Source organism: Oenanthe melanoleuca, chromosome 1, assembly GCF_029582105.1.
Source record: "Oenanthe melanoleuca isolate GR-GAL-2019-014 chromosome 1, OMel1.0, whole genome shotgun sequence".
Lineage (NCBI taxonomy): Eukaryota > Metazoa > Chordata > Aves > Passeriformes > Muscicapidae > Oenanthe > Oenanthe melanoleuca.
The window spans coordinates 5,328,743-5,354,022 of record NC_079333.1 but is presented as its reverse complement, the minus strand read 5'-3'; the positions used below and the strand labels follow the sequence as shown (position 1 = coordinate 5,354,022).

The window sequence follows — 25,280 nt, the reverse complement described above, 5'->3', positions numbered from 1 at the left end:
GTGCAGAAAAAGTTCTACCCAGCTCTAGTATGGATAGAAGACAAAGCAGTCAGGCTTTTGCTACAACTTGCAGCAGGTTGCTGTCCCAGAGGTGAGACACAAAGGCTCAGAAGTTGGATGAACAGGCTGGATCTTCAGAGGAGCAGCACATCCTCAGTGCTGTTCCCTATGCCTGCAAACTCCTGCTCCAATACAGGTGGACATAAATGCTTCTCAATACTTTAAAAAAAATCCCAAACAGCAGTAGCAGAAATACTTCTCCAAAACTACTTTAATCAAGAAAGGAAAGAAGAAAAACAATCAGCCTGAGGCAGACATTCACCAGTACACGATGTGCTCAGTTACCTTTTGCATGATGTTTGGTACTTTGCAAGCTCTGGGAATTGCTATGTACATCACACAGGGTATTAAGAAGAGAACTGCATTTCTTAGTGAGCAAGTGCTCTGATTAACAAAAATACCATGCCTGAGATCCCATTTAAACTCTTATCATTCCCTCTTGAAGTGAGAGAAGAGCTCACTACAGGAGGAGCTGTGTGCTCCACACTTTCCCTAGGACACCCAGGAGACGGTGATGGTGGCACTTGGCTGGTACTGCACTGGCACAGCTGGCTTTTAATTGCAAATCCAATATAATTTACTGACAACACAAGGGCTGATAGGGAGGAGGTAGTGAGCTAAGTGCTACTTTAAAATTAATAAGAAATTATAGGTTTGTGCATCTGTATTTTTCCAGAAGACAGCAAATCCCATGCGATAGGGAGGAAGCCATCCCTGATCCTTATCCCCTAGGGATCAGGGCTATTGTTGCCAGCCTTTTGAGCTAGGAGCAAGCCAAACAACAGCCAGGCAGCTCTCAGCTGGCCCTGGAGGTGCAGGGGGATAATAACAGTGGAAAAAGGGGACAGTGCAGTCAGGTGATTAGACTGAAGCAGCACGAGACTGTGCAGGACACAGGAACCTCAGCTCCTGCACCTGCCCTATGCTGGCTCACCCAGCAGAGCCACTGCAAATGTCACAGGAAACAGCTCTGAAAAGCATGGGAAAGGCAAGAGAAAAATGCTATGTCAGTCTCCCTTGCCACATCACAGCCAGGATTTCAATGCCTCTCCAAGAAAGAAAGGAGCATCAAGCATCCCTGCCAGCCAGGCATCTCCCCCAGCAGTGCTGCAGCTCAGCTTCTGAGTACACTGTGTCTTTGCAAAACCCTCACAGCAACCTCAGACGATTTTGGCAAGATCTGACCTTTCCACGGAGACACGCTGAGCTCAGGTTTTCCACACCCAACCGGTCATTTCAGGTGCCTGATTTGAAGTACTTTGAAGACACCCCATTTCAGAAAGTGCCAAACATTTGGCCTCTGGGAAGGAGGTGGACACCTTCAGGTTCCTTTCAGAAGAATAGGCGTGCAAAATTTTAGCTGAGAACATTGACTCAAGGCTTATTGCAAGGGACAGGTGGGTGTAATAAAAGGATGCCTGAGCACACAGAAACTCTGCCACAGCATTGACAGATCAAAAGAATAAATAAAAACTCATGACAGAATAATGTAGAGCCTCTTGGACAAATATTCTCCCCATCTCAGACCATATGGATTACATCTGCACCACATCCAAAAGCACTGCAGCAGTTGCACCAAGTTGTCTTAGATATCAATAATCACTGCCAGTAGTCATTTAATCTGAAAGATTGAAACTTGAGCTCTTATGAGTATTATCCTGGGTCTCTAATCACTAGACAGCAACTAAAAAAGTCTTGATATAGATATCTCCTTGGTATAGATATCCTCTACAAGCACCAGGGCTAACAGTGCTGAACACCAAAGGGATTATGTAGTTTGAGGGGATATTTCTACCCCTGCAGCTTTACAGCAGTTTTCCTTCACTTAGAAGCTCCAAAGTACTATTTGTCAATAATTGAAAATACTCATCTTAAATTTCATTCAAAAATTACTTTGTGCCTTTGACTACAGTTATTAGACAGAAAACATTTCCAAGGAGATCCTTCTTCCTTTTAGAAATACACAACACACATCTGGGTTTTGTTGCTGTTGCTTGTTTGTTCAACTTACAGGGATTCCTGAGAAAGTGTCAAGAGAAGAGCAACGATGATAAACACTAGGGAATGGCTTCTCTGTCAGAAATAATGGAGTCTGGAGGAAAAAAAAAAGGTGACTTGAAGGGGATCTGGTAAAGGTTTTTTCTCAAATATAGATACACTGGCAAGGATGGTCAAGAATTTGACTGCTTACCATGTTTCCTAGTTTAAAAACCAAGGGCCATCAACCAAAACTGGTCAGATTCAGGTTTATAACAAGTGAGTCAGATTTTGCAGCCGCACACAGCAGCCCTGTGGATGCCCTTGCCAAAGGATACAGTGGGTATGGAAAAAGTTTACATGGGTCAAAATACAAGTGGGACAAGCACATGAAAGAGGGCTACTAAACAGGTAAACCACATCAGGTTCCTGGTAAGGCTCCCAAAACAAGCTACAATTGCACAGCAACCTGCCTACAGCTTTTTGAGGCACGATGCTGAGAAAGGTGCAGGATTTACTCTGAACTGGCACAGCTGTCCTCATGCCCCTTCACAAGTCATGTCATTGCAGACTGTACTCTTCAACTAGGTGGGTCACATCTGGTCTGCAGACTATGCCTTGGTTATACTACAACAGAAGCTAAAAAAGGTACAATTTCAGCTTCTTCTCTAAGAATGACTATTTCTGCTCTGAACAACAAAACTGGCTCCCTCAAAACATCCTTAGAACTGCCATGGAGAAGGGTGCATAAATCCTACTTGGCTATGACAAATTAGCATCTGTGGCAGACCACAGGACCTGGCAGAAAGCCCCCAGTAATGAAGACAATTCAGACATAAGTGCTAAAGGGCAGTTATGCTAAAGCATCTAATTCTCAGCTTCAGAGATGCTCTGGGCAAGCTCAACCCAAGAGCAGGTGCAAGGGCACCACAGGCTGTGGCCACTGCTGCCCTCCTGCAGGTCTGAGGGCAGGGGACCTGCAGGAGCCCAGGCTGGCCACCCAGCTGGCCACTGCTCCAATGCATGGGATGGTGCTGGAGATTCTGCCCCACCAGGCAACACCAAAAGAGAGACAATCTTTTAGCAACACACACCTGCTATTCTGTGAAGTCTCCTGTTAAGGCACACAACCAAAATTAGGTTTGAGCTTAATTTTTGCATAAATGAGTCACAGCAGGAACAATCTCCATACACTGCAACCTGCTGCCAGATGGAAAAAAAACAATGCTATCAGAAGAAAACATGTGGTAAGCCCCCACCATTCCCTCAATACGGTAAAGCCTCATCCTGGGGAAATGTAGTGTTTTCTTGGTGTATTTTTTCTCATGCCAAGAGAGCTCAGTGTACTGAAAGGCTAGCTGGACCCACCCACAGAACAACTCTGTCCCTACCCTCCACCTTTTCCATTTAATGTTTAAATGGTGCAACCAAAAGGATGCCTGATCCCCTATCCTCCTCCACTCCTGCCACCATGCCACCACTCCCAGCACATGGACCATCTTTCCTAAACCAACTCTTCAAGCTATTCATTCCTCATTCAAATTCTTCCCACTGCTGAGCCAACTAAGGATGGCTAAGTGGCGAGGTCAGCCAGGAGCAATTTATACAATAATTGGTATGGAAATACCAGAATCAGAGGGGAAATATCAAAGCTTGGGCAAACTAGACAGGAGCTGCCAATGAAGCTCTTTGTTCTTCCAACACCACTGCCTTCCCTCGTCTCTGCTCGCTGCTCTGTCTCACAGCCGCTCGCTTCCACAGCAGATGTTTACTGTCTTTTAAGAGAAATGTTTTCAATAAATATGAAAGAGATGACATTTCTTTTAATCACCATAGATTGTGGTGGCCTGTGACTAGCTTCCCAAGTTCTGTCTGTAAAAGAGGTCTTGTACCTCTGCTATAATTATGCATCCAGCCAGACGTCCAACCCCCTCGCCAAGATCAGAGCCATTTTACATCCTTTGGTTCTCCTCAGATCTGGCCCTTATATTGACAGAAGACTTCCTTATTTTCCCCAGGATGGCATTGGTATTCTGCAGATGCACTGTGTGAAATGTGATCTGCCCTTGTGATTTCTTCCCTCCCCCCTTTTTTAAGCAAACTACATCCTATATGGATGTCACATTCCTCTAACTGCTCCCTCCCTGTTCTACAATTAGGCATGTTAAAATATGCTAGTTTTAACACCACCTCAGAATAGCATATTCTTGAGCCACAGATCAAGGTTGTTGTATTACAACAACCTTTAAACTTTTAAAAATGCTGAAAGGATGAAATAATAATTCATTATCTACACTGGGCACTGCAAAGACAAGAAACAATAGGCTTGAATTTGAAAAGCAGAGATTCAGACTAGTCTTAGGAGCTAGATAAATGCTCCATTTCCCAGAAGCTAGGAAAGTGAGGCACTAGATAGACTGCTCTGTGAGACTGAGGCTTGTAACACTACAGCTTCCTCTAATAGACACTCACTTTCTGGGAGGATACCATAAGGCAGAGATGCACCTGCCCCAGGGGATGCACGACATAAGATCGCCCTGCTCTTACAGTTCTATCATTCTCAATCATCCCACCAGAAAGTATATTTAAAGTTACTTTGCTTCACAGAAGCCTGAAACTACTCTTTAATCTAGTATAGCTTTACTTTGTAAAGTCAAAGTACTCAGCATCCAGAAGCCAGCCAGACACGCCTGTGGTCAGAACAAAGAGCAATACCCATAAAAACCAAAGGAAGCAGGATGGCTGGGCAGTCCTTCTGCACAGATCCCTGAGCTCTGCAGCTCATGGAGCTCAGCCTCCTTACTTCACAAGGGCTTTGAAGCACTTGGTGGCAAAAGATGTACCTGTAAAAGGAAACAACACATGCTGGTGCACCAGGGACAGACTGAGCTGGCTGCCCTGCTTGCTCAGACTCATAATAGTAAACGACTGCTAGGGACCCAAATATCTTTGTGCAACACACCTACTGCTTATTGCAGTTTTATTATTTTCCTGCAAAGATGCTGAGAAAAAAGCATCCCTTATAACCTGCAATCCCTGTATTCACCAAAGTTTTGACTAATGCCACAGAATGCCAGCCCTTTTCTGTACCTAAGGTAGAGCTTGTCCTGTGAATCATTTAATCAACTATTTCTCTTTCTCCAAGGTCAGCACACGACCTTTGCAGCCCTTTTCAATCTCCTAGATCAGCATGTTCTTCACACACAGTACCATCCTTACCCTTATCATTATGGGAAGAACATGCAAGCAGAAGCTCTCTGGCAGATTCTGCTTATATTGGGAGTATGCAGGCAGGAAGTGTTGGATTGCCCACGCAGTACTTCTAACTTGTGCCTTATCCTTAGGAGTTTCTTATTCCTCACAGCCCACTGAATACATGCCCTAGTGACTTGTATCACTGCTACTGGTTCCAGGTCTGGTTAAGCACTACAGTACAAAGCAGCATTTACAGTGGCCTGTAACAGTGGCCCAAGGCAATGCCTACTTTTATATTTCCCAATGAAAAGCAGTGATGGCTTCATTAGTACATCCTCAACCTGAGTTTTGAAGCTGTCACCACATGTACTCCCTGTAAGATTTAGTGCAGACCTGCACAAGAAGTGAAGTCTCCTAAGATTCCTATGTGTGCTTTTTCTTCTGTTCTTGTAGCTCTTAAAATACATGTAAGGACACACCATTTACTCTGGTGTTTCTAGCACTGCTCCCAGACCTCTAAAAGATTCAGCATTGCCATTTTAGTACCAGTGCTATGAAGCACCAACACTAGGAAGCATTTTGGACTGCTGAACTCTTGGCTGGTATGTGCTCTCAGCCTATCAATGGGGGGGGGGTGAAATGAAATTGCTCTGAGCATCAAAGCTAGGCAGGAAATTTCTGACATAGTTCATTATGCCCTCCAGCCCCTGTATTTCTTTTTATTATCCTTCTTTAGTCTTCAAGTGCTACACGTTCAACGTCCAGGGTCACTCGAAGAATTGTCAAACATTATTCCCTGTGCCATCACTCACTCTCAGACAATAAGAAACTTCATTTTGTTTCACAGTCAATAACGTTTTAATGTCACTTCTTTTTTTGCTTTCCTGCATGCTCTGAGATCCCTTCCAATATTAAAAAACAGAATGTCCCCATTATTGCTGCAATTCACCTCGTAATATCCAGATGCTTAAATACTCTCCCATGAGAAAAGAGTGTGGAGTCCCAAATCTCACCTTCACATTATCCTTGCCAAAAGGAAACAGCATTTTCTACCTAGGCATTCATTAAAGGAACTCCCTCTCTTTCATTAGATCTCTTAAAATACTTCTGATACATAGAGAGCTTGGTTTCTTACCTTCCCTTAAATTTATTTTTCCTAAAGAAAAACAAAGCTTCTTGTCCTCTTTATTTAAAACACAGGAAGGACAGACACACAAGTGCCTCCCAGAATCTCCAAAGAGAAACACCAGGCCCATCTTTCCATACTCCTTGAAGTTGCTTATTTGGTTTCCTGCCCTTCCCCTTGCTCCAAGTGACTCCAGATTTTCCCTTACTTTGGCAAGGATGACACTTAGGAGTTCAGCACCCATGTTTTTCTCTGTAATCTTTACTCACATCTTTGTTCTTCCACACAGGGACAGAGCATCTCCTTTTCAATCTCTAAACTGGAAGCCTTAGGTAGGCATTTATTAATTGCTTAACCCTGAATTGATTACCTTCTAGAGAGAGAAATTTAACAACAATCTGTTCAATATTGACAGGCTGGAAGAGCTGATGACAAACTGCCCTGCTGCACATTTCTTCCTACCTCCCAGAGCACACCATTCCTCCAGCAACTCCAGCTGCATCCTTAAGCACAGGTCCTGCACCTGCTCCCCACCTCCTCTGGAGCACACAGCTCAGTAGAAACAACACTAAAAAAATTTCTAAAATGCAGTATCTTGAAAAGAATGCAGCTGGAGCAATCTCTCCCTCTTCCTTCTGGCTTGCTAAAGAAACATTTGTGCTCCTCAGCCATGACCATTAGCACAAGAGAACATTCAATTTGCAGGGCAAAGCTGCCATCTTGTACTTCTTCAGCAGAAAGAGCATTTAGGTAAACAGCAAATTGACTTACCCCCAAAGTCAAGAGTACTGGCTAAAAGCATGCATTTCTCCAAGATAGTTTTCCCACCCCACCATAAAGGATCACAGGAATATGAAGTATAGCCATATAGCAGCAGTTGGTTTCCACTTCCTCCCCACAAATCCATCTGGATTCTTCCCTGTTCACTAAGCAGCAGCAAGATGCTGCCTCTCAAAACTTCTGTGATTCAGTCAGACAGCATCCCTGAAAGACAGACAAAGATTCAGGGAGATTCTTCAGCTACCTGCTCCCTTTTACTGCTAATTAAGGTGTTAGAACTTCTTGTCTGCATACACTATAATTTATTAGTTTGACATGCTACACAGACTATCAGCAGTTGTCACCAAACTACCAAGGCTCTCATTTCAAATAAGAGGACAGGAGCATTCTGGCATTTGGAAAGGAAAACAGAACAAAACAAAACAAAAAAGGGATGCAGAAGCATTTATGTTACTATTTCTTGCAGGCTGGGAGGGAGAAAGTTACAATTATTCTTTCTCAGCACAGTACTATTATCAGTGGTAAGAAGGACATTCATGCAATTCTCCCTGAGGAGGAACAAGCCCATGCACCGAGGGGAACTGACCAGCTGGAAAGCACAGGAAAACACCTCTTATACTAAACAAACAAACAAAACCAACACACAACAGTGAGGGCTAACTGCACACTGGCACAGGCTGCTTCAAGAGATTGTGGAGTCTCCACCCTGGAGGTATTCAAAGTCATCTGGACACGATCCTGAGCAATCTGCAAGGAGCTTGGACCAGATGACCTCCAAAGGTCCCTTCTAATCTCAGCTATTCTGGGCAGGACTCTCCAACACGACTGCATTTTCACCACTGCTCTAGACTCAGTTACCTTAGCTCAGCACCAAGCACCTACGCAGAACAACTTCACTGCCCCAGCTACAGAGAAAAGGTGGTAAAAACACCCTCATCCCAGGAGATTCAGCTTAAAAATGTGGTTTCACAATGCAGTTAAGCTGCTCTAGGTACCAGCTGCCACAGCAAAAAAGCAGTCTTGCTTTCCCACTCACTTTATTCCTGGCACAATACACACACTCCTCTCCCCATGCCTGACCTCTACATGAGCTGAAAAAAGAATGACCCAAGGAAAGAGTTTTCACTAAGAGAGCAGGAGCACCTTTTTCTTTGGGGACAGGGGCAAACAAGCCTTTTAATTAGCAGCTGGGATATTGCACCAGGTCAGCCCTACTGTGAGACAGCACCTTCAGCCAGGCAGCAGTTGGGTCAGGAGAGGGCAGGAAAGCAGAGCAGGACAGTGTGACAAGTGCCAAGGTCTCTCTGTGCTGGGAGATGCTGATGGCAGGTCTCTAACATGCCTTCTGCAAAGGCAGCAAGTGAAGAAGTGCTGCAGGTGCTCGCTGCAGGTTACTCCCCATCACACAGAGTAAAATAAAAGGGCTCCAAGCCACCTCTTTGAGCAAACAACCCTAAGAGCAGGAGACTTAATGAAGCCTAGCTTACTGTACCTTCAGGAGGGAGGCTGGCTCTGACACTAATGACTGCAAGCTTCAGCTGGAGTTTCTCCTGCAGCTGGCACAGTCATTTGGAGGCACTGCTGAGGAAGAAAAGGGTCTCCTTCATCCCCTGCCACTGCCCTCATTCAGCTACCCACTCTTCACAAGGCTTGCAGGAACTCGTTTATTTCCAAACGCTCTACTCACGTCAAATTTGCGTAAAATTGGCCACAGGGCTCCCAGGTTCTCTGGAAAGGGGTGGCAGAGGCAGCATGATCAGATAAGCCCTCTCTCTCTGAGAACCCAGCCTGAGGAAACACAATGAGAGGCACAGCCTGGGAATCAAAAGCCACAGAGGGAAGAAGCACTAAAAAGAAAAGGTAGAACAAGGCTAAGAAGGGCTTTAAAAAGGGAAGACACGAATCTTGCATTTGGCACAGCAGAAGAGGAGGAACTAATTTGAGAGTTCTGGGGAATCAGCAGACAACAAAAAAACCTGGATGAATTTCAGAGGCAGAGATGGATAGGAAATGCTGCAGGTTACACTCCTTAAGCAGAAAGACCCAGGTGTGTGCACATGCATGTAGGTAAGCACCAGAGACTGAGGTTAAATTTTGAATTGAACAGAAATACAAGCCACTCCATTTTTTACCAGTGGACAAAATTACAAAGAGGCAGACCCGACAAGGTCACAGAATAAACCTCTTGTAGCCCCACAAAAACAAACCCTGAAGCTTGTATACAGGGTAGACTCATGAGATCACAAGAAAAGCTCTGTCAGAGGCAGGAAAAGACAAAGAGAACAGAACTTTGAGGAAATCTCTCCAGGAAGAGAGCAAAACTGGTTAGTGCAAGGTCAATTACAAAGTCAAGAAAGGTAATATTTGATCACAACCCAGATGCAGAGCAGTGGGGGGGTATTAAGAAAGTCCTTGTGAAGTAAATCACAGAAACAGACTAAGCTGGCAGAGAGCTGGGAGGCAAAACTCCAGACAGAGCATCCCATGGGACTTGCACAGGACACAGCAGCTGCTGGAGGAGGAGGGGATAAAACAGCTTTGCACTGAAGGAGAGAAGTTATGAGTAGGAAAACAAATGACATGTCCCCACACATTCTTTGCAAACCCCATATTTTTTGAGCCAAGGCAGAGTGTCTGTTATATATATCATATCATTTGTATACCACCTCCCTTCATTAAGTTCCTACAGTTTGAGAAGCAAAGCTGAAGGTGGAGAAGGGGCTATCCAAGCTTGGGGGCAAAACCACCATCAGCATTCAGTATAGCAAAAATTAAAAGAGTTTACAAGGGACAAGGCAGAGAGGGAAGAGGCCAAGCTCTGAGATGGGGAGGTCAGTGGTGTCAGAGGACTCATGCCAGTCCCACACCACTGCATGACAGCAGGAGCAGAAGCAGCAGATGGGAGAGAGGGCAGAAAAAGTGTCCTGGGGATGGGGGAGATGACACTGCATTGGTGGTATAAACAGCTATGGGGCAGAAATACTGATAAACGAGGAGCGGGGGGAAATCCAAATCCAAGGTGCACAAAAAAAGCAGCAGCAGGAGTGGCAGGGGAGGAGAAAAACAGAAAGACCCTGAAGGGGAGGAGCAGAGCTGACTGAAAATCAAGACATGCAAAAGGCTGGCTGGCAAACCAGGTACCTCATCATGGCATGGGTGATCCAGGCACAGGGAGGAATGACTCTGGACAACCAACAGCATCCGCTGAACAAGAGGGGCCCCAGCCCTCAGCACCAAGACAGGAACTACACACCAGAGGTGCAACACAGAAAGGGACATGACCTCAATGACTGCAAGTCTCATTTGATGTATGGAGTCTGGGAAAAGCTGCAAGTTGGATTTTTTGAGGATTACAGAATCAGCTCAGCAACACCACACCTCGGGCACCAGTCCAAGTGCCCTTCTGGCTCCCAGAGCAATGTGTCTCAGCATCCACAAGATGAGATGGGGCAGCACAGCCCGAGAGATGCTCCAAAGGCCATATACCCTGACTGCAGCAAGAACAGACTCATCACTTTGTAGGGCTGCAGGTTTATCTGAAGGTCTGAAAGAAAGCAGAATCCCAGCTTCTAGACACAGAGGATGTGTTTGAGGGTGACTAAACAGCATTTGTCACTAAACAAAGAAACCTTTCCTAATCAACTGAGGAAAGGAAGGGTGTGGGATGAGGTAAATCTTTCCTGTGCTGATACACCACTGAGCATCCTCCTGCCTACACTCCCTGATGAGCAGACGTATGCAGAAGTTTTCATCCTCAGCTACTTACTTAGCAAAGCCTAGTCCCCTCTGATCAGGGAGTTAAGGAAAGGCTTACACAGCTACAAGGGAGGGAGGGTTTTATTTATCTGATTTCAACATGCCCAAGTTATCAGACTCTAGAGGAATTCAATTAATGAGAATAAAACTCTTGTTTGATGCAAGTCTGGAAGGGTGCAGCGGGCTGGTTTTTTTTCTGTAAATAGCTGCACCCCAGAGATTTTACACTGATTATAAGCCTTAACAGCGAGTGACTGATGCAAGTTTAACAGATTCAGCAGCTGCACTGAAACACCAACACGCTCCAGATCTGTCAGGGACTGACACAGCTGGAGGAGACCAGCACAAAGACAGGGAGAAGGGAGGGGAAGTGGGGCTGCAATCCCAAAGGAGCTGCTGAGGCCATCCCCCTCCTCACCTCAGAGCAGCAGCAGACTGCTGGTGAGGGCTGGCACAGGTTCCAGCCACTAGCACAGCTTCTGGAGCACCTGCCTGCAGCAGCTGTGAAACATCACCTCCCAAGATGAGGTCAAGGCTTGGGGACCACAGGCACTTGGCTGCTCCTGGTCAATGCCCCAAAGCACACAGCAGCCAGCCCCATGCCCAAGCCAGGCTGTCCCTGCCTGTGAAGGTGTCCCTATGCCCACAGGGCTGGTTGCCACTACAGCATCCCCTGGATCTCTGGTGAGGCAGGAACACAACCTATGGGGACCATGGCACACACTGCCTTGGATTCTCCATCCATCAGTGGCCAGGCCACTCCTGGTGAAGGCACTGAGCTGCCACCACCTGGGACAGAGCTCCTGCCCCTCCTGGCAGTGACTGTCCCCACTGGCTCTGCCCAGGCCATGCCCTAAACAGTGAAGGGACACAAATGGGGCACAGCCTGTCTGCCAAGGGGCTGCAGCAAGCCCAAGGGCTGGCCTCAACATTTTAAATGTGCCCTGGGCTCAGGTTGGGCTCTGGGCTGTGAGAAAGAGGGGAAAAGAAAGAATTCTGAGGGCAATACAGGCTTTGGAGAATTTTACTCAGATAATCCTCTCCTAAGGTTGGCCAGCTGGCTTTAAAGGGAACAGACGGAGCAACATCACAAATCACTGAACCGATGGGAACCAAACACAGGGCACAAAACTCTTCTCATAGAAACGTTGCTTTTTAAATCCTGCATGAAGATAAGCACAGCTCCCAACACTGCTCCCAGGCGGTGCCAGTCCTAGGAGATTTACCCAATGTTTATTCAATGCACATTTCTCCAAAACCCACATGGTACACCCAGCCAGGAAACCGAACAAACATCCATAATTTCCTTTGACACCTCCTAGCTACACTGTTCTGACAAAAGCAACCAGAGCCATCCAGTACCACTGCACGCCAAAAAAACACACAAAAAGAAAGGGAAAAAAACCCAAAGAATCCCTGTTTTCTTACTAAACCCCTTCAACACAACAAGAGGGAGGAATCACAGGCTGAACCAGCCAGATTCCATCAGCTGTTTAGGACAGCACCAATAATACCTCCTGGCTGTATACTTGGGAAAGACATGTAGGTGTTTCTATAGTCTACTCACACAGAAACCTCAGGAACTCTCTCCTCTCTTCCCTAAGGGAGATTCAAGACATTTGAGGTTTAACAGCTGCAACAAACAGCGTCCTCTTACCAGAGAAAATATTCAGGAACAAGATAACAAGAGACACGGTTACTGAAACAGGATGAAAACATGGAAAAAGCCTCTGGGGTCTAAGTGCTGCCCTAATGACTGCAGACTGCTACTCAGAAAAATCTGAATTCAAGTATACAGCTCTCATCACCACTTGCAGATCAAATAGGAATGGCAAGATGCAAATCTTGCTGCCTGCAAAAGAGGTAATCTAAGACACCATTTGTGAGCAACCCGCTAGCACTGCCACAGCCCCTGCAAACACAGAGAAATAAAAACTGCAAATGCCCTTGATCTTGCATTCATTCCCCAGTAGATTACTGTGCTGAACCCGAACATCACCACTTCAATGTCTGGAGCAGTTGAGGGCACAGTTATTATTACATATTAAATAGCAAGAGTATATATTCTTTATTCAAATTTGATTGCAGACATGGCAGATGGATTAAAAAGATGACTTAGAAGGAAAATAATACAAACTATTCTCTTTAAAATAGTTTTAAGACCAGTATCTTATTTATTTCACAGCCAAGAGGTAAAGCAATTCTACAAAGCCAACTCAAAATTAGCAGATATACTTTCCCTTTACTCCAGAAAAGAATGCAGATGCTAAGCCTATTATATAGACAGTGAAGTGTCATCAGAGCAAAGAAGGCAAAAATAGCTAAATTATCTGTAAGATGACTAAGCAAATGGATTTTCAAAAATATGCTTTCAAATACGACACCCTTTTCTTAGAGCTGCATACATCCGTTTAGCTTTGTTAATTTCTCAATTCTTTCTTTTGATAATTTATTTTTAGCCTCCCACTAGCATACTTCCCCAGAAGCCTCACTTCACCCTACCCACACTCAAGATTCGCATCCACATATGGAGGATGATTTAGAAAACTGATCACCCCAGTAACTATGGAGAATCTCTACTGCAGCACCTTTAAGATCACATACATGCATTTCTTTTACATCTGTCCATCCACTGGAAAACAGAACTCCTGCTGTCTTCCACCCTCATTTCTACACCCTCTTCATCATCCCCACCCACCTCAGGGGTCTTCACAACTCCACTGGTACCTTCCAGGACTGATGAACCCTCCTTTCTCATGTGACCCTTGCTCCCACCATTTCTGCAGGTAAGAAACAACCCAGGTCTTTCCCAGGCCACCACCAGTGAGGAGGAGGAGGCTGCATGATGCCACCTGAGGAACAGCACTGGTTAAAGGAATGGGAGCAGCAGAGCCAGGAGCCCCATTCCCCAGCACATCTCTTGACCACATGTGCTGCCAGCAGCCAGATTTAGAGGCTGTTGGCATCATTATGCTCACGCTCCTCTGCACATCTCCCTCTTCCACCAACACCCAGATATCTCTGCAAGGAAAATTACCCTTTCCTCAGATTACATCTCTTTAGGGACTTAGCTGGCACCCACACAACTGCAGCCTCTGGTAATCTACATTTCTGAGGTAACAGCAGCAGTTTGTGCTTGGCCAGGCCTCCCACTGAGTCATTTTTCTGCCATGCCAAACCCTGCATATGGCTCCCCTCTGACACTTCCCCACGGAGGGATGGGTACCCTACAGAGGGTGATGAAATATTGGAAATGGGCTGCCACTGCACACAGCACTCAGTGCCATGGTGTTCAGTCACAGGTTGGACTCTATAACCTCAGAGGGCTTTTCCAGCCTAATTGATTCTGTGATTCTGAGGCAGCTCCTGCTGCCTGCCCTGTCTGCTGCCAGGAACACAGCCCTCAACCCCCAGGAGCCAAGCATAAAGCTCTGGGATCCCCTTCCCAGCAAGAGGACTTCCAAGGCTCAAACTCATTACACAGATCATTAGGATGCTTTTAGTAATGTATCCCAGTGGATCTGCTAGAGCAGCTATCAGGCACTTGACACACAGCAAATCCTTCCTCACATTCACCTACCTACACCCTACCCCAAAACAAGCCAGCCTAAAAGACCAAGGGGATCCAGATGAGAGCCAGAAGAAGGGTGACAACAGTTTAACAGGGGCAGGCTTGGGAGGAGAGGTGACAGACCTCTGTGAGATCAGCCCCTCACCTCCCCTACATTACCCCATGCTGCTCAGGGCAGTCTCAGATAGCTTTCCCCACTGCTCCAGAAGGAAACAAACCTCCTTCCCACCACACACCGGGCAGCCACATTCTTCCCTGCAAAGACTGAAAGCAAAAAAAAATACCAGCCCAAACACCAGAGCCAGGCACAAATCAGAATAACCACTGAGTAAGTGCTGCCCTTCCTCTGCTTGGCAGCCACAGGGTAGCATCTGCAGAGGGACCCTGCAGGCACAACTGGACAATTCAAAAGGAGTGGATGAGGTGTTAAGAGCAGCAGAAAAAAGGAAAAAAAAAAAAACTAGACATCTCATGCAAGACTAATACCTATAAAAGAACCAATACAAGGTCCCTCTATGCTCCAATGATGATGGCAGTATCTGAGAGATCACCTCACAGGTAAGCAAGGGGAAGAGGTGGCATAAAAAAACACGTGAGATGAGAAGAGCATGTTTTGATATCTAAATATGAAGATGAGCAGGTAGATTTACACGTTCCTTGTAGCCCTTTGGACTCTGGACAACCTCTGCCTCTCTGCAGTACAGGTATCTGAGGCTGAACTCTGAGTCCTACACTCAGGATCACCTGAAGCTGATCTTGTTCAAGTCCAACTCATTTACAGCAGAAAGGAGTAAGTGCTTGCTTGACTTCAAGCATTTGGCAGCTACACACTCGAGATTAGATTTCACTGCCAAGCAGCTCATTGCATGGGACTGATTAGACGTAACAGCTCCTAAGGTGCCAGCGACCCATAGATAAACTGTGCAGCTGTAACACTGATGGCTGGGATGAATCACAGCAGCTCCACGTTACAGGCACATGGGCCGTGCCCCACCAGCCTAATGGGGCAGCAAAGAAAGCTCTCATTCATGTAGGATAAGCAAGAGAGCTTGTGCAGGTAAACAACACCAGAGAGCTCAAAGTGAAAATCAATTTTCTTCTTTTTCTAACACCAAGAGTGAAATCAATCAGGCCGTAACAATCTCTTCCACGCCACGTTTTCTTCCGTGCATAAGAAAAAAAGCAACCTGTTTGCTTACAGACAGCAAGCAAGACCTCAGCCCTAACACTGCAGATTTCCTCCCCAAAAGATCCCATGACACCTTTTAAGCCACTCTTTCTACTCCAAGAACAGAGACAGAGTGACTTGCCTACAATTATATCACAAGTCAGAAGAAAGCACTGGAATTTGCACGCTGTGCCTCCTGCTGTAGGCGCCAGATAACACTGCTGTAGGCATAAAGGTCAGAGCCTTCAGCAGGAGCTCTCAAGATATTGTCTGCAGGCCACAAGCAGGCAGCAGAAAGCTGGGAGATGGCACAATGCCAGCCCAGCTTCTCTTGGTATCCATGTCCTTCACTGGAAAGCGCCTTAGCACCTGGCAGGGTGGTTCAGCACTCATCCCCCACGAGCCGGAGCAAACATCCCTCCTCTGTAATGGGATTAGACAGCAGAGCAGGAAAAAGGGATAGGGGAACCTCCAGGAGAGGAAAGCAAAGCTTGACAGTGTATTCAGGAGGGTGGAAGCAGCTGAGGGCCAAGGACTGTATGAGAGGGGAAGCAGCAGAAAGCACTGAGTCAGGGAGATGAGATGAGATGAGACAGGGAGAGGGGGCAGAGCACTCTAAAAGCACACCGGAGATAAACACATCCAGATAATTGCTCAGAACTGAAAAAATATTAGTAAGTACTATAATTACCTCGAATGAATTTACAAAGCTGTAAGAAGAAATAAGACTAGAAGAGAGGCTGGCACACAGATGCTTCTTGGGAAGCTCCTATTTCAAGCTATCAAGAGGGAACCAACAAGGCCTGACACCCAGGTTGGTAATTTCAGCTTGGCAGCGAGCCAGAGCTCTTTGGCTGGATCCTAGGTACTGGGTAACTCGAGTTAATAAGTGCCAGATTCCAGCAGTATGACTTTCCAGAGTACTGAGCTTCTGGATGACTTCTGGCAACAAACAACTGCCTTCTCATACTCATACTCAAGGTCCAGCTTCCCTTTCTGAGAAATCTGGAGGAACCTGGGCAGATTCCTGTGTTCACAGTGCTGATGCTGAATGGAGACAAAATGATTAATCCAGGATGAAAAAAGCTCAATTTATCTAAGCAGCCAAATCTTAATAACCTTGCTGTCATGAGCAATCAGAACCCTTCTTTCCCACAGAAACAACCAAAAATTCTGCTATTTTGGGGCTCAGCATCTCATCTTCAAGCCTCCATTCCTCTAAAAGTTTCAGAAACCACCCATTTCACAGCAGCCTGGGTCAGTGATGAGCTCCTCTCAAACACAGAACAGACATTTAGTGCTACAGAGTCTGCTGAGAAACAGATCTACCTCATTCCCTTCTCCCATCTCCTTTTGACAAGCTTATCAACTTCCACATAAAGCCCAAAAGCCATAAAAGTGACAGTCGGCCTGAGGCAGACACATCAGGAATGCAATGTGGGAGGAACAAAAAAAACCACCCCAAAAATCCCTCAGATGCACCATCATTGCCTGTAATTCCCCCTGTAATCACAATGACTCTAGAAGGGAACATATCTGCTGGGAAGCAAAACTATCAGCTTCTGTGATAGTTATCATAGCAGATGACAGCAATTCCAGACTCATGCCACCAGTTAAAAACCCCCCAAAAATTTAGCAGTGGTACAAAAATCACCTCCAAACACATCATGAGCTGTTTTCGAAGGGGCAGAAAAACAACATGCAGATCAGCAAAGCAAACAAGTGGCATTAGTGAAATGCTTGACAGTGCTAATGGCTGTGCAGCTGCCCCAGACGCTGCTCTGGATCTCAACTGAGACAACTCTGTCACCAGAAACTGCACTGGAATCTCTTCATTCCTGCACTTCAGCGCCAACCTCATCCCCTCCTGACCAGCAAAGTCTGAAGTCTGCCAAAATCAGAAGAGACAGGAGAAGTGCTAGATGATTTTTCAAGTCCCAGGTGGAATCAATATCTTGTTTGGAAAGAAGTCAGCTAAGAGCAGTGGTGAGTACACTGCTCAGGAACAAAACAAATACAGACAGATCCTCACTGAGTTTCTTTTATACTCAGGAGACTTTGACACTTGAAAAGTGATGGGCAAGCTGTAAGGCCTGGATTTTGGCAAGATCCATCCTTCAGAGCCTGCTCTCCTCTTTCTTACCAGCTGGGTTCTTCACCTTCCTTCTCCCCCTAATGCTTTCCCTTGACTCATCCTTTTTACAGCCTGGAGAAGGCTCCAGGGAAGAATCACTGCAGCCTTTCAGTACTCAAAGGGGGCTTATAAAAAAGATGGAGAACAACTTTATAGACGGCCAGATAGTGATAGGACAAGGGGGAACAGTTTTAAAGGAAAAAAAAAGGGGAGATTTAGATTAGATGTTAGGAGGAAATTCTTTACTCAGAGGGTGCTGAGGCACTGGAACAGGCTGCCTAGAGAAGCAGTGGATGCCCCATCCCTGGAAGTGCTCAAGACCAGGTAGGATGGGCCCTGAGCAACCTGGTGTAGTGGATGGCATCCCCACCCATGGCAGGCAGGGGGTGTGGAGCTAGATGATCTTTTAACTCCCTCCCAACCCAAATTATTCCACCAGTCTGTGATCCTTTTCCCACTCCTCCACTTTACAGTGCACCACCCTTTCCCCTCCCTGTGGATCATTGCCCAGTAAGAGCTGGAAATGGACCTAAAAACACCAAAGAAACAGCAGCACAGGAGTAAAATCAGGAAAGAGGAGCCATTCAGGTAGCAGTTTCAGCCAGAACCTACAGATTAAACACTAAGCAGGACAGTGCACAGCCTCTGTCAGGGGCTGGTAACACTGAAGACACTGGCTGGATCAAACACTGGGCTCACTGGAGGGCTGAGTAACTGGCCACACATCCTTGGTTCCACAGTAATGAGCATGCACACCCCAGCAAAGTGGGGAACCCAGCCAGGTGAACTTGCCATGCCCTCCAGCCCCTTGCCTCCACAGCATCCCCCTTTCCATGGCATCCCATAAACATCAGGGTGGAACACATCCTTTCAGGAGCACCCCTGCTTTTTTGGCATTTGTACCAGCAATGGTACAAGTCCTGGGTGTCAAAGCCTTTTCCTTTCCAAGAAAGCTTCCCATCACTTAGCTGAGATGGTCTGGTTTTGTGCTCATGTCCAATTACTTACTGAAATGTGACTTTAGCAACAGTCAGAAAGACAAGACTTCCTCTTGTCTCATTGCCACTTGCTAATTAAACCTAACAAGAAAAACCTTACTGACTTACATTGTTTGAAATGTGTTTCTGATGGAGACAGGGTGAGCAACAGGTTAGAGCTGGACATGACACAGATGCACAGAGACAGCCCAGACCCACCAAAGGCAGCTGCAGACTCCATTTCTTTGCCTTGCAATGTGATCAAACCCAGCTTTGGCAGGAAAGGCTCCATTTTAGCCTCGCCATGGCTGATAAGAAACAGATGCCCAACGTCTCCTAATATTCTAACACAGGGAAGCATTCCTTAAGAAGATTTTATACAACTAGCAAAGAAATACCAATATAAAAATGGAGTCAAAACCCATTTAGCAGGTTATCATTAAGAAGTATTTAGGAACTTCAAAGCCAGAGGCAAATCACAATACAGCAGTTTTCCAGACACTGGCTGGAGGGCCTAAACGCCCTCAATACCAGAACACAAGTCAAATCATGAGCTGAGGAACCCTAGCAACAATAAGAAAACTCTATTGTGCTCAAAAATCTTTCCCTTCCTTTCAGGTGATTTTCCTGACGCTTTAAGTTCCTGGGCAAGGAATCCTGCAGCAATCCTGCAGACTGCTGACTATCAGACAGCAAAGAGCACTCTTTCAGGTTACAGCACTTTAATTCACCCAAGGTAAACCAATGAAAGCACCTCTGGCTTCAAACTAGACTATATAACCCTTAAATCAATGACAGAACCCATGACCAGTTTTGTATGGATAAGAAAGAGACCAAGAAAGACCAAAAGAAAAAAAACTTCTAATTTTTTTTTTTTTTTTCAAAAAAGGCAATTTCCTGGTCTAAAAAACCCCAACTAAACAAGCCTTCCAACAACAAAGCAATGTTCTCCTAATGACCCTCTCTCTCCCACCTCCTTCCCTGTGGTCTGCAGTGCTGTTTATTTTGCCTTTCACTTTATATAATGGGTCTGGTAGAAGTGTTCTAAGTACACATTCGATTTGCAATAAAAACTGCTTTAATAAAGACATCTAACTTGACGGAAGGTCAACTAAAAGACAACAATTCTGCATAAACCAAAACCTCCTGTGTAAATAAACAGGATCTTCAGGAGCCTCAGGATGTCAGACAGTCTGGCCAAGAAGGCAGGGAGGGAGTCTGCCCGTGAAGAATTACACTTGGGGACGTGCAGGAGAGCAGCCTGCCAGCCCAGCTCCGATGGCTTAGGGACACGCAGAGAGCCACCTCAAGCACACACAGAAACCAGGCAATGGCCAGAGCCATGTGTAGGGCATGCTCCCCAAATAAAGCAGAGTCACAGCACACTCAGGATCAGCCCAGGTCCAGCACTGTGATCCCAAGGCAGCAAACACAGGCACGAGGGCAGCGGAATTGGCTGGAAAAACGAAGCTGGGGGCACAGGACTCGGGGCAGACGCAGATGGAGAAAGCACAGTCTTGGCTACTGCTGCTAACAGTGCATGGAGGAGCAGATGAGGCACCAGCAACACTGTGGTAAACAAAAACAGCCCCAAAGCCCTGTGTGCAAACACCCACTAGGCTGTCTGCTCCAGATGTTCCCCTCCAGCCAAGCAGTCCTCACTCTACTGCACCTAAACCTGAGTGTGTCAGCCTCAGCCTGGGCATCAGCAGAAGAGCAGGAGGGTGCAGGAGCAGCACTCTTGAGCAGCAGCCAGCTGCTTCCCAGCCAGCATCCCTTCCCCTCTGGGAGACAGCCCTGGAAGAGCATCCCTTCATTCTCCAAGAGTCACCTCAGCACGGGTATTCCACTCCAAAGAGCCATTTACAAGCGAGCTGCAGTTTGGAGACCTTACACATGCTCTGCTCCCCTCTAGGAATCACAAATAAATCACCAATTACTATGCATGAATAGAGAGAGGAAGAGGGTAATGAGTCTATGTACATATATACATATGCAATGTTTGAACACAAAGAGCCGTAAATTGCATTCACAGGTGGTATTCCGGAGACTGCAAGAGACTCAAAAGCAGAACTATTCATAAACCAGTCGCTGACATGAATGAGTTCAGCGTTCCCCAGAAGCCTATTGTGTTTCCTATATATTACACTATAAATATGAGGAGTATCAGACTTTGCATCCCTGAAAAAAAAAAAAAGGGAGGTAAATCTTGCAACTACACATAGGATTAGCACTGGCTGGCACAAGTATTAATGGTCTCATTGCTGCACGAGGATTATTTACAGCACTTGCTCTATTTTCCCATTTTGTACTTGTTGTGATGAAGTGCCACTTGTTTAAAGAACCCTGTAACAAACACTGCAGCAAGAAGGGGGGAAAAAAACAGCAGAGATCTACAAATGTTACATCCACATGCCAGATGTGGGTTTTCAGACCCTGGTTTCACAGTTACTTGGATTCTGGTAGGTAGTTAATGCTTGATATATTATATTAAATCACCCACCATCTCTTTCCACAACTACAATTCCTCCTTCAGTGATTTTAATGAGTTTGCAGAAGGGGAAGGTAAGAATGAGTTGCATTTCTTTTTCTGCCTATTTGACCCATAGTATCTTATCCCTATATTTTAGCATAAACATAACTTGTTTAGAAAGCAACAGTCCTTTTCTAGACAGTCACATTAACATTACAAAACATACATTTTTACTCGACTAAGTCAAATGATGTCTCAGTTTTACAAGGGGCAACCTAAAGCACTTCTGTGTGACTTGTGGCTTTGAGGCACTGTCAGACATCCCCAGCTTTATTAAAACTGGCAGCTGGGCAAAGGCGGACCAAGGAGCTAAAGAAGTCCAGGTGAAAAGAAAGAAAAGTAACTCTAGGCACACACGTGGTACCCTCAAAAACTGCCTCATGTCCAGCACAGGGAGGCCAGCACGATGTTTTTACGAACTAGACACATCCACGGGATTTGGGGACCACTGAAAAGCAACCGGCAGGTGACACCTCGCAGCTCGTCCCCCGGGGAGGATCAAGGCAGGGTAGAGCCAGTTTTAAGTCAAACGCAGAAAGGTAATTCCTGCAAGCAGGGGGTCGGGGGTGGCCTCGGCAGCGGGTAGGGCACAGGGTGAACACCAGTGTGGGGTGTGGAGCGCAGGGCTGGCGGGTCCCAGCAGAGGGATGCTCCAGGAAGGAGGAGGGATGCCCTCGGCTGGAGGAGGGATGCCCTGGGCCGGAGCAGCTAAGACGAAGGATGCCCTGGTTAGGAGAAGGGATGCCCTCGGCCGGAGCAGCTAGGATGAGGGATGCCCTGGCTAGGAGCAGGAATGCCCCGGGCCAGAAGAGGGATGCCCCGGGCCAGAAGAGGGATGCCCTCTGCCGCTGCTCCGCCGCAGCAGCTGGGCGTGCTCCGGAGGGAGCGCGCACCGACCCACAGAGCCGAGCGCTCCATATTAGGAATCCCTAATCCAGAATGGTGCTATTGTTCTTCAACAGAGAGACGGAGCGTGCGAAGCCAAGGCAGAAAGCGCTGTGCCCTTCGCCTACACCCATCTTGCGGGCTACGCCACCCTCCCTGCACTCCCGGAGCAAAGGCACCCTGGATAAACTTAGCTCGGAGATGGCTTTTTTTCCAAGGAACCCAGCTAGTGGTTAGGGGAAGTTTGAACCGTCTCCAAAACCATTTCAAAGAGTTTGCTCTGTCTCTTTGCTTAAGACAGGCAGAGCACATTAACCACCCCCCCTCCCTCAAAATTACAGACATGGAAGCACGACTGCAATTCTAGTAGAGATCTTGTTTCCAAATTGGCAGAGCAGGTACGCGTGTAACAATTCTCAAGACAGTAAAATTGCCAGCCCCGCCGCTTCTTCCCTCAACAGCATTAATGCCAGCAGAAAATCACAGCAATGAAAAGGCAAATCAAAACAAGCTCCGAGGTTGCTCTGCACATACACAGGCAGAACGGAGCGTGAGGGTGCCGTGCTGAATTTTCCACAAATGTTCCTATCAACTCATCAGTACTTAAGCCTCGCACATTGGTTCTGCAGCAAAAAGCGTAGAGGCGTTTCAACTGTCTCGTCTTCTGCTTTTCCCGAATTTGTAGGAAGGAATCTGGCATTCCCACAGCATCTCTCATCCAGCCCTGGGATCCCAAAGGACTTTAGAGAACTGCACACGCTCACCCCTGGGGCAGGCACTCGTGGGACGGGACAAAACCACGCGTTTAACGGTCCCGGGGGTACAAAACGCCGGCACAGAGAGGGGACAGCAGCAGGACTTTGAGAGGCAGCACAAAGCAATCAAACTGCATTTCACGGCAGCAGGGACTGCCTTCCCTCTACATTTCAACGCGCTCTTCGAGAGCCAAGCAGAGCACTTTGTTTCTGCAGCCTACCTTACCCCAGGCATTTTCTCCGCTTTCATTGTGCAAGCTCAGCACAGATCCGCGTAACTCCCCACCCTTAGGGCTCCCCTCCGAGACACCCCCGAGCCCAGCAACAGCCCCTGCACGGCCGCTCGCCCTCCCAAGTTGCGGCCGGAGCCCGCCCGGAGCGGAGCTGCTACCGGGGCACGGAGGAACGGTCAGTGGGATACCGCGGCTGGGGATGAAACCCTGGTATATTTCATACATATACATATATATACACGTTTACGGTGGGTTTATTTCCGCCACTCCTCCCTCCGAGCACAGCAGCAGCGCGGGCAGTGACAACTCCTGCGGACGGGCGCTCGGCACTGACAAGGGGCGATCCTCCCGCTCGCCCTGCGCCCACCGCGGGTCCCGTCCCGTCCCGTCCCGCCGGGCACCCCCGCGCTGTCCCGCCCCTCCCCGCCGGCGGCGGGCACTCACCGAGGAGCAGCAGGGAGGCGAGCTGCGGCCGCAGGGTCCGCATGGCTGCCGGGGCGCGGGGCGGCGGCCGCCCTTACCGCCCTGAGCTCCCGCCGCGGGGCGCCGCGGGGCGCCGGCTGCCGGGGCAGGCGTCGCGCCGGGCCCGGCGGCACAAAGGGAAGGCGGCGGGGCCGGCACGGGGAGGCGCCAAGGCAGGCGGGGGCATCGCCCCCGCAGCGGGGCGGCCGCCGCGCCTCCCCTCCGCGCCCACGGCTCCCGAGAGCGAGGAAAAAACGACTCCGGGAAAAAAGAAAAAAAAAAAAAAAAAAAAAAAAAAAAAAAAAAAAAAAGGAGCACGGGGAAGGTGCGGGAGGAGGAGGCGGGAGCGACAACAAAAAGACCCCACCCCGGAAAGTTACAAAAAATCAGCGGGGCGCCGCGCTCCCCGGCTCGCTCCGGCCCGCCGCCCTCACCTGCCCGCCCGCCCGTTCAGCGCTGCCACCGCCGCGGGCTGCCCGGCGCTTCCTCCGCGCCGCCTGAGCCCGCCCCCGGCCCGCCCCGGCCCGGCCCCGGCCCGCCCGCTCCCCCCGGCTCTGCCCGGCCCCAGCCCGGCCCCGGCCCGCCCGCTCCCCCCGGCTCTGCCCGGCCCCGGCCCGCCCCGGCCCGCCCGCTCCCCCCGGCTCTGCCCGGCCCCAGCCCGGCCCCGGCCCGCCCGCTCCCACCGGCCCTGCCCAGCCCGGCCCCGGCCCCGGCCCGCCCGCTCCCCCCGGCTCTGCCCGGCCCCAGCCCGGCCCCGGCCCGCCCGCTCCCACCGGCCCTGCCCAGCCCGGCCCCGGCCCGCCCCACACGGGCCGCGGCCGCCCCCGGCGAGCGGAGCTGCTCGGAGCGCGGTGTGAGGGAGCTGCAGAGATAAACCGGGATCCTTTGTTTTGGGTCGGAGCAAAGAGAGTCAGAGAGTCCGGGAGTCCTCCGTCAGGCTCTCCTCGGAAAGCCGGCGTCTTGGGACATGGTATAAATGCACCTTTTTGTTCCCGTGCGAACCAGAAATAACAGCCCGGCTTCCCAAGTTTCGTGACCGTCCCGCTGCGATGCGCTGTTGCCGAGACCCGAGTCCAGGGCTTGTGTTAATTAATGCCAGATTGCCAGATGTGAGCCCTCCCCACTGCTGCTCCTGGGATGCTGCCCAGCCCATCAACACCACAGTGGTGGTGGCAGAAGTGCCTTAAAGTACATCCAGGAAACCCTAAAATGCATAAATATGGCAGCACTAGGGACTGGGGCTGAGGTTGTTTGTAAATAAAACAAGAATGAGAAAGCCCTGCTCAAGGGTCCAGACGTTCAAATTTTCTTCCAAATGAAACTCCTAGTTGCTTGTTTGCTTACAAAAATAAGAAAGTGACAGCAATAGCAGAATGAGGTACCCTCCTAGTGCTCCCATCCTGCAAAGATCCTCTACAGGAGACCCTTCTGCCTACGTACAGAGTGTCCCTAGTGAAGTGTTGGTGATGCAAATGTAGGAACTCAACTCTATTATGCCACAGAAAGGCAGAAAACAGCACAAACCCAAACTGTCTAATAAAAGATGCCAAGTCCTTAGACGCTGTACCCAGCAGAAGTCAGAAGCTGTCTGGATTACCATATGGACTTGCTTCCCAACGTGGCTGTCGTGGCAGATGCGTTGGTAGCCAGTTCCTAGTGACCCAGCAA

The 25,280-nt window shown here is 48.1% G+C and overlaps 1 protein-coding gene across 2 annotated transcripts in view; it reads right to left on the bottom strand.

Annotated features, from left to right (window-relative positions):
* Window positions 1-24,070, bottom strand: part of IGSF3 (immunoglobulin superfamily member 3) — a 94,944-nt gene extending 70,874 nt beyond the window's left edge. For both annotated transcript variants that reach the window (XM_056498243.1, XM_056498252.1), the window contains exon 1: window positions 23,595-24,070. In XM_056498243.1, coding sequence (XP_056354218.1) covers window positions 23,595-23,637 — 43 coding nt within the window. In that variant the 5' untranslated portion in view covers window positions 23,638-24,070. The remainder of the gene's footprint in view (window positions 1-23,594) is intronic.
* Between the last annotated feature and the right edge of the window lie 1,210 nt (window positions 24,071-25,280).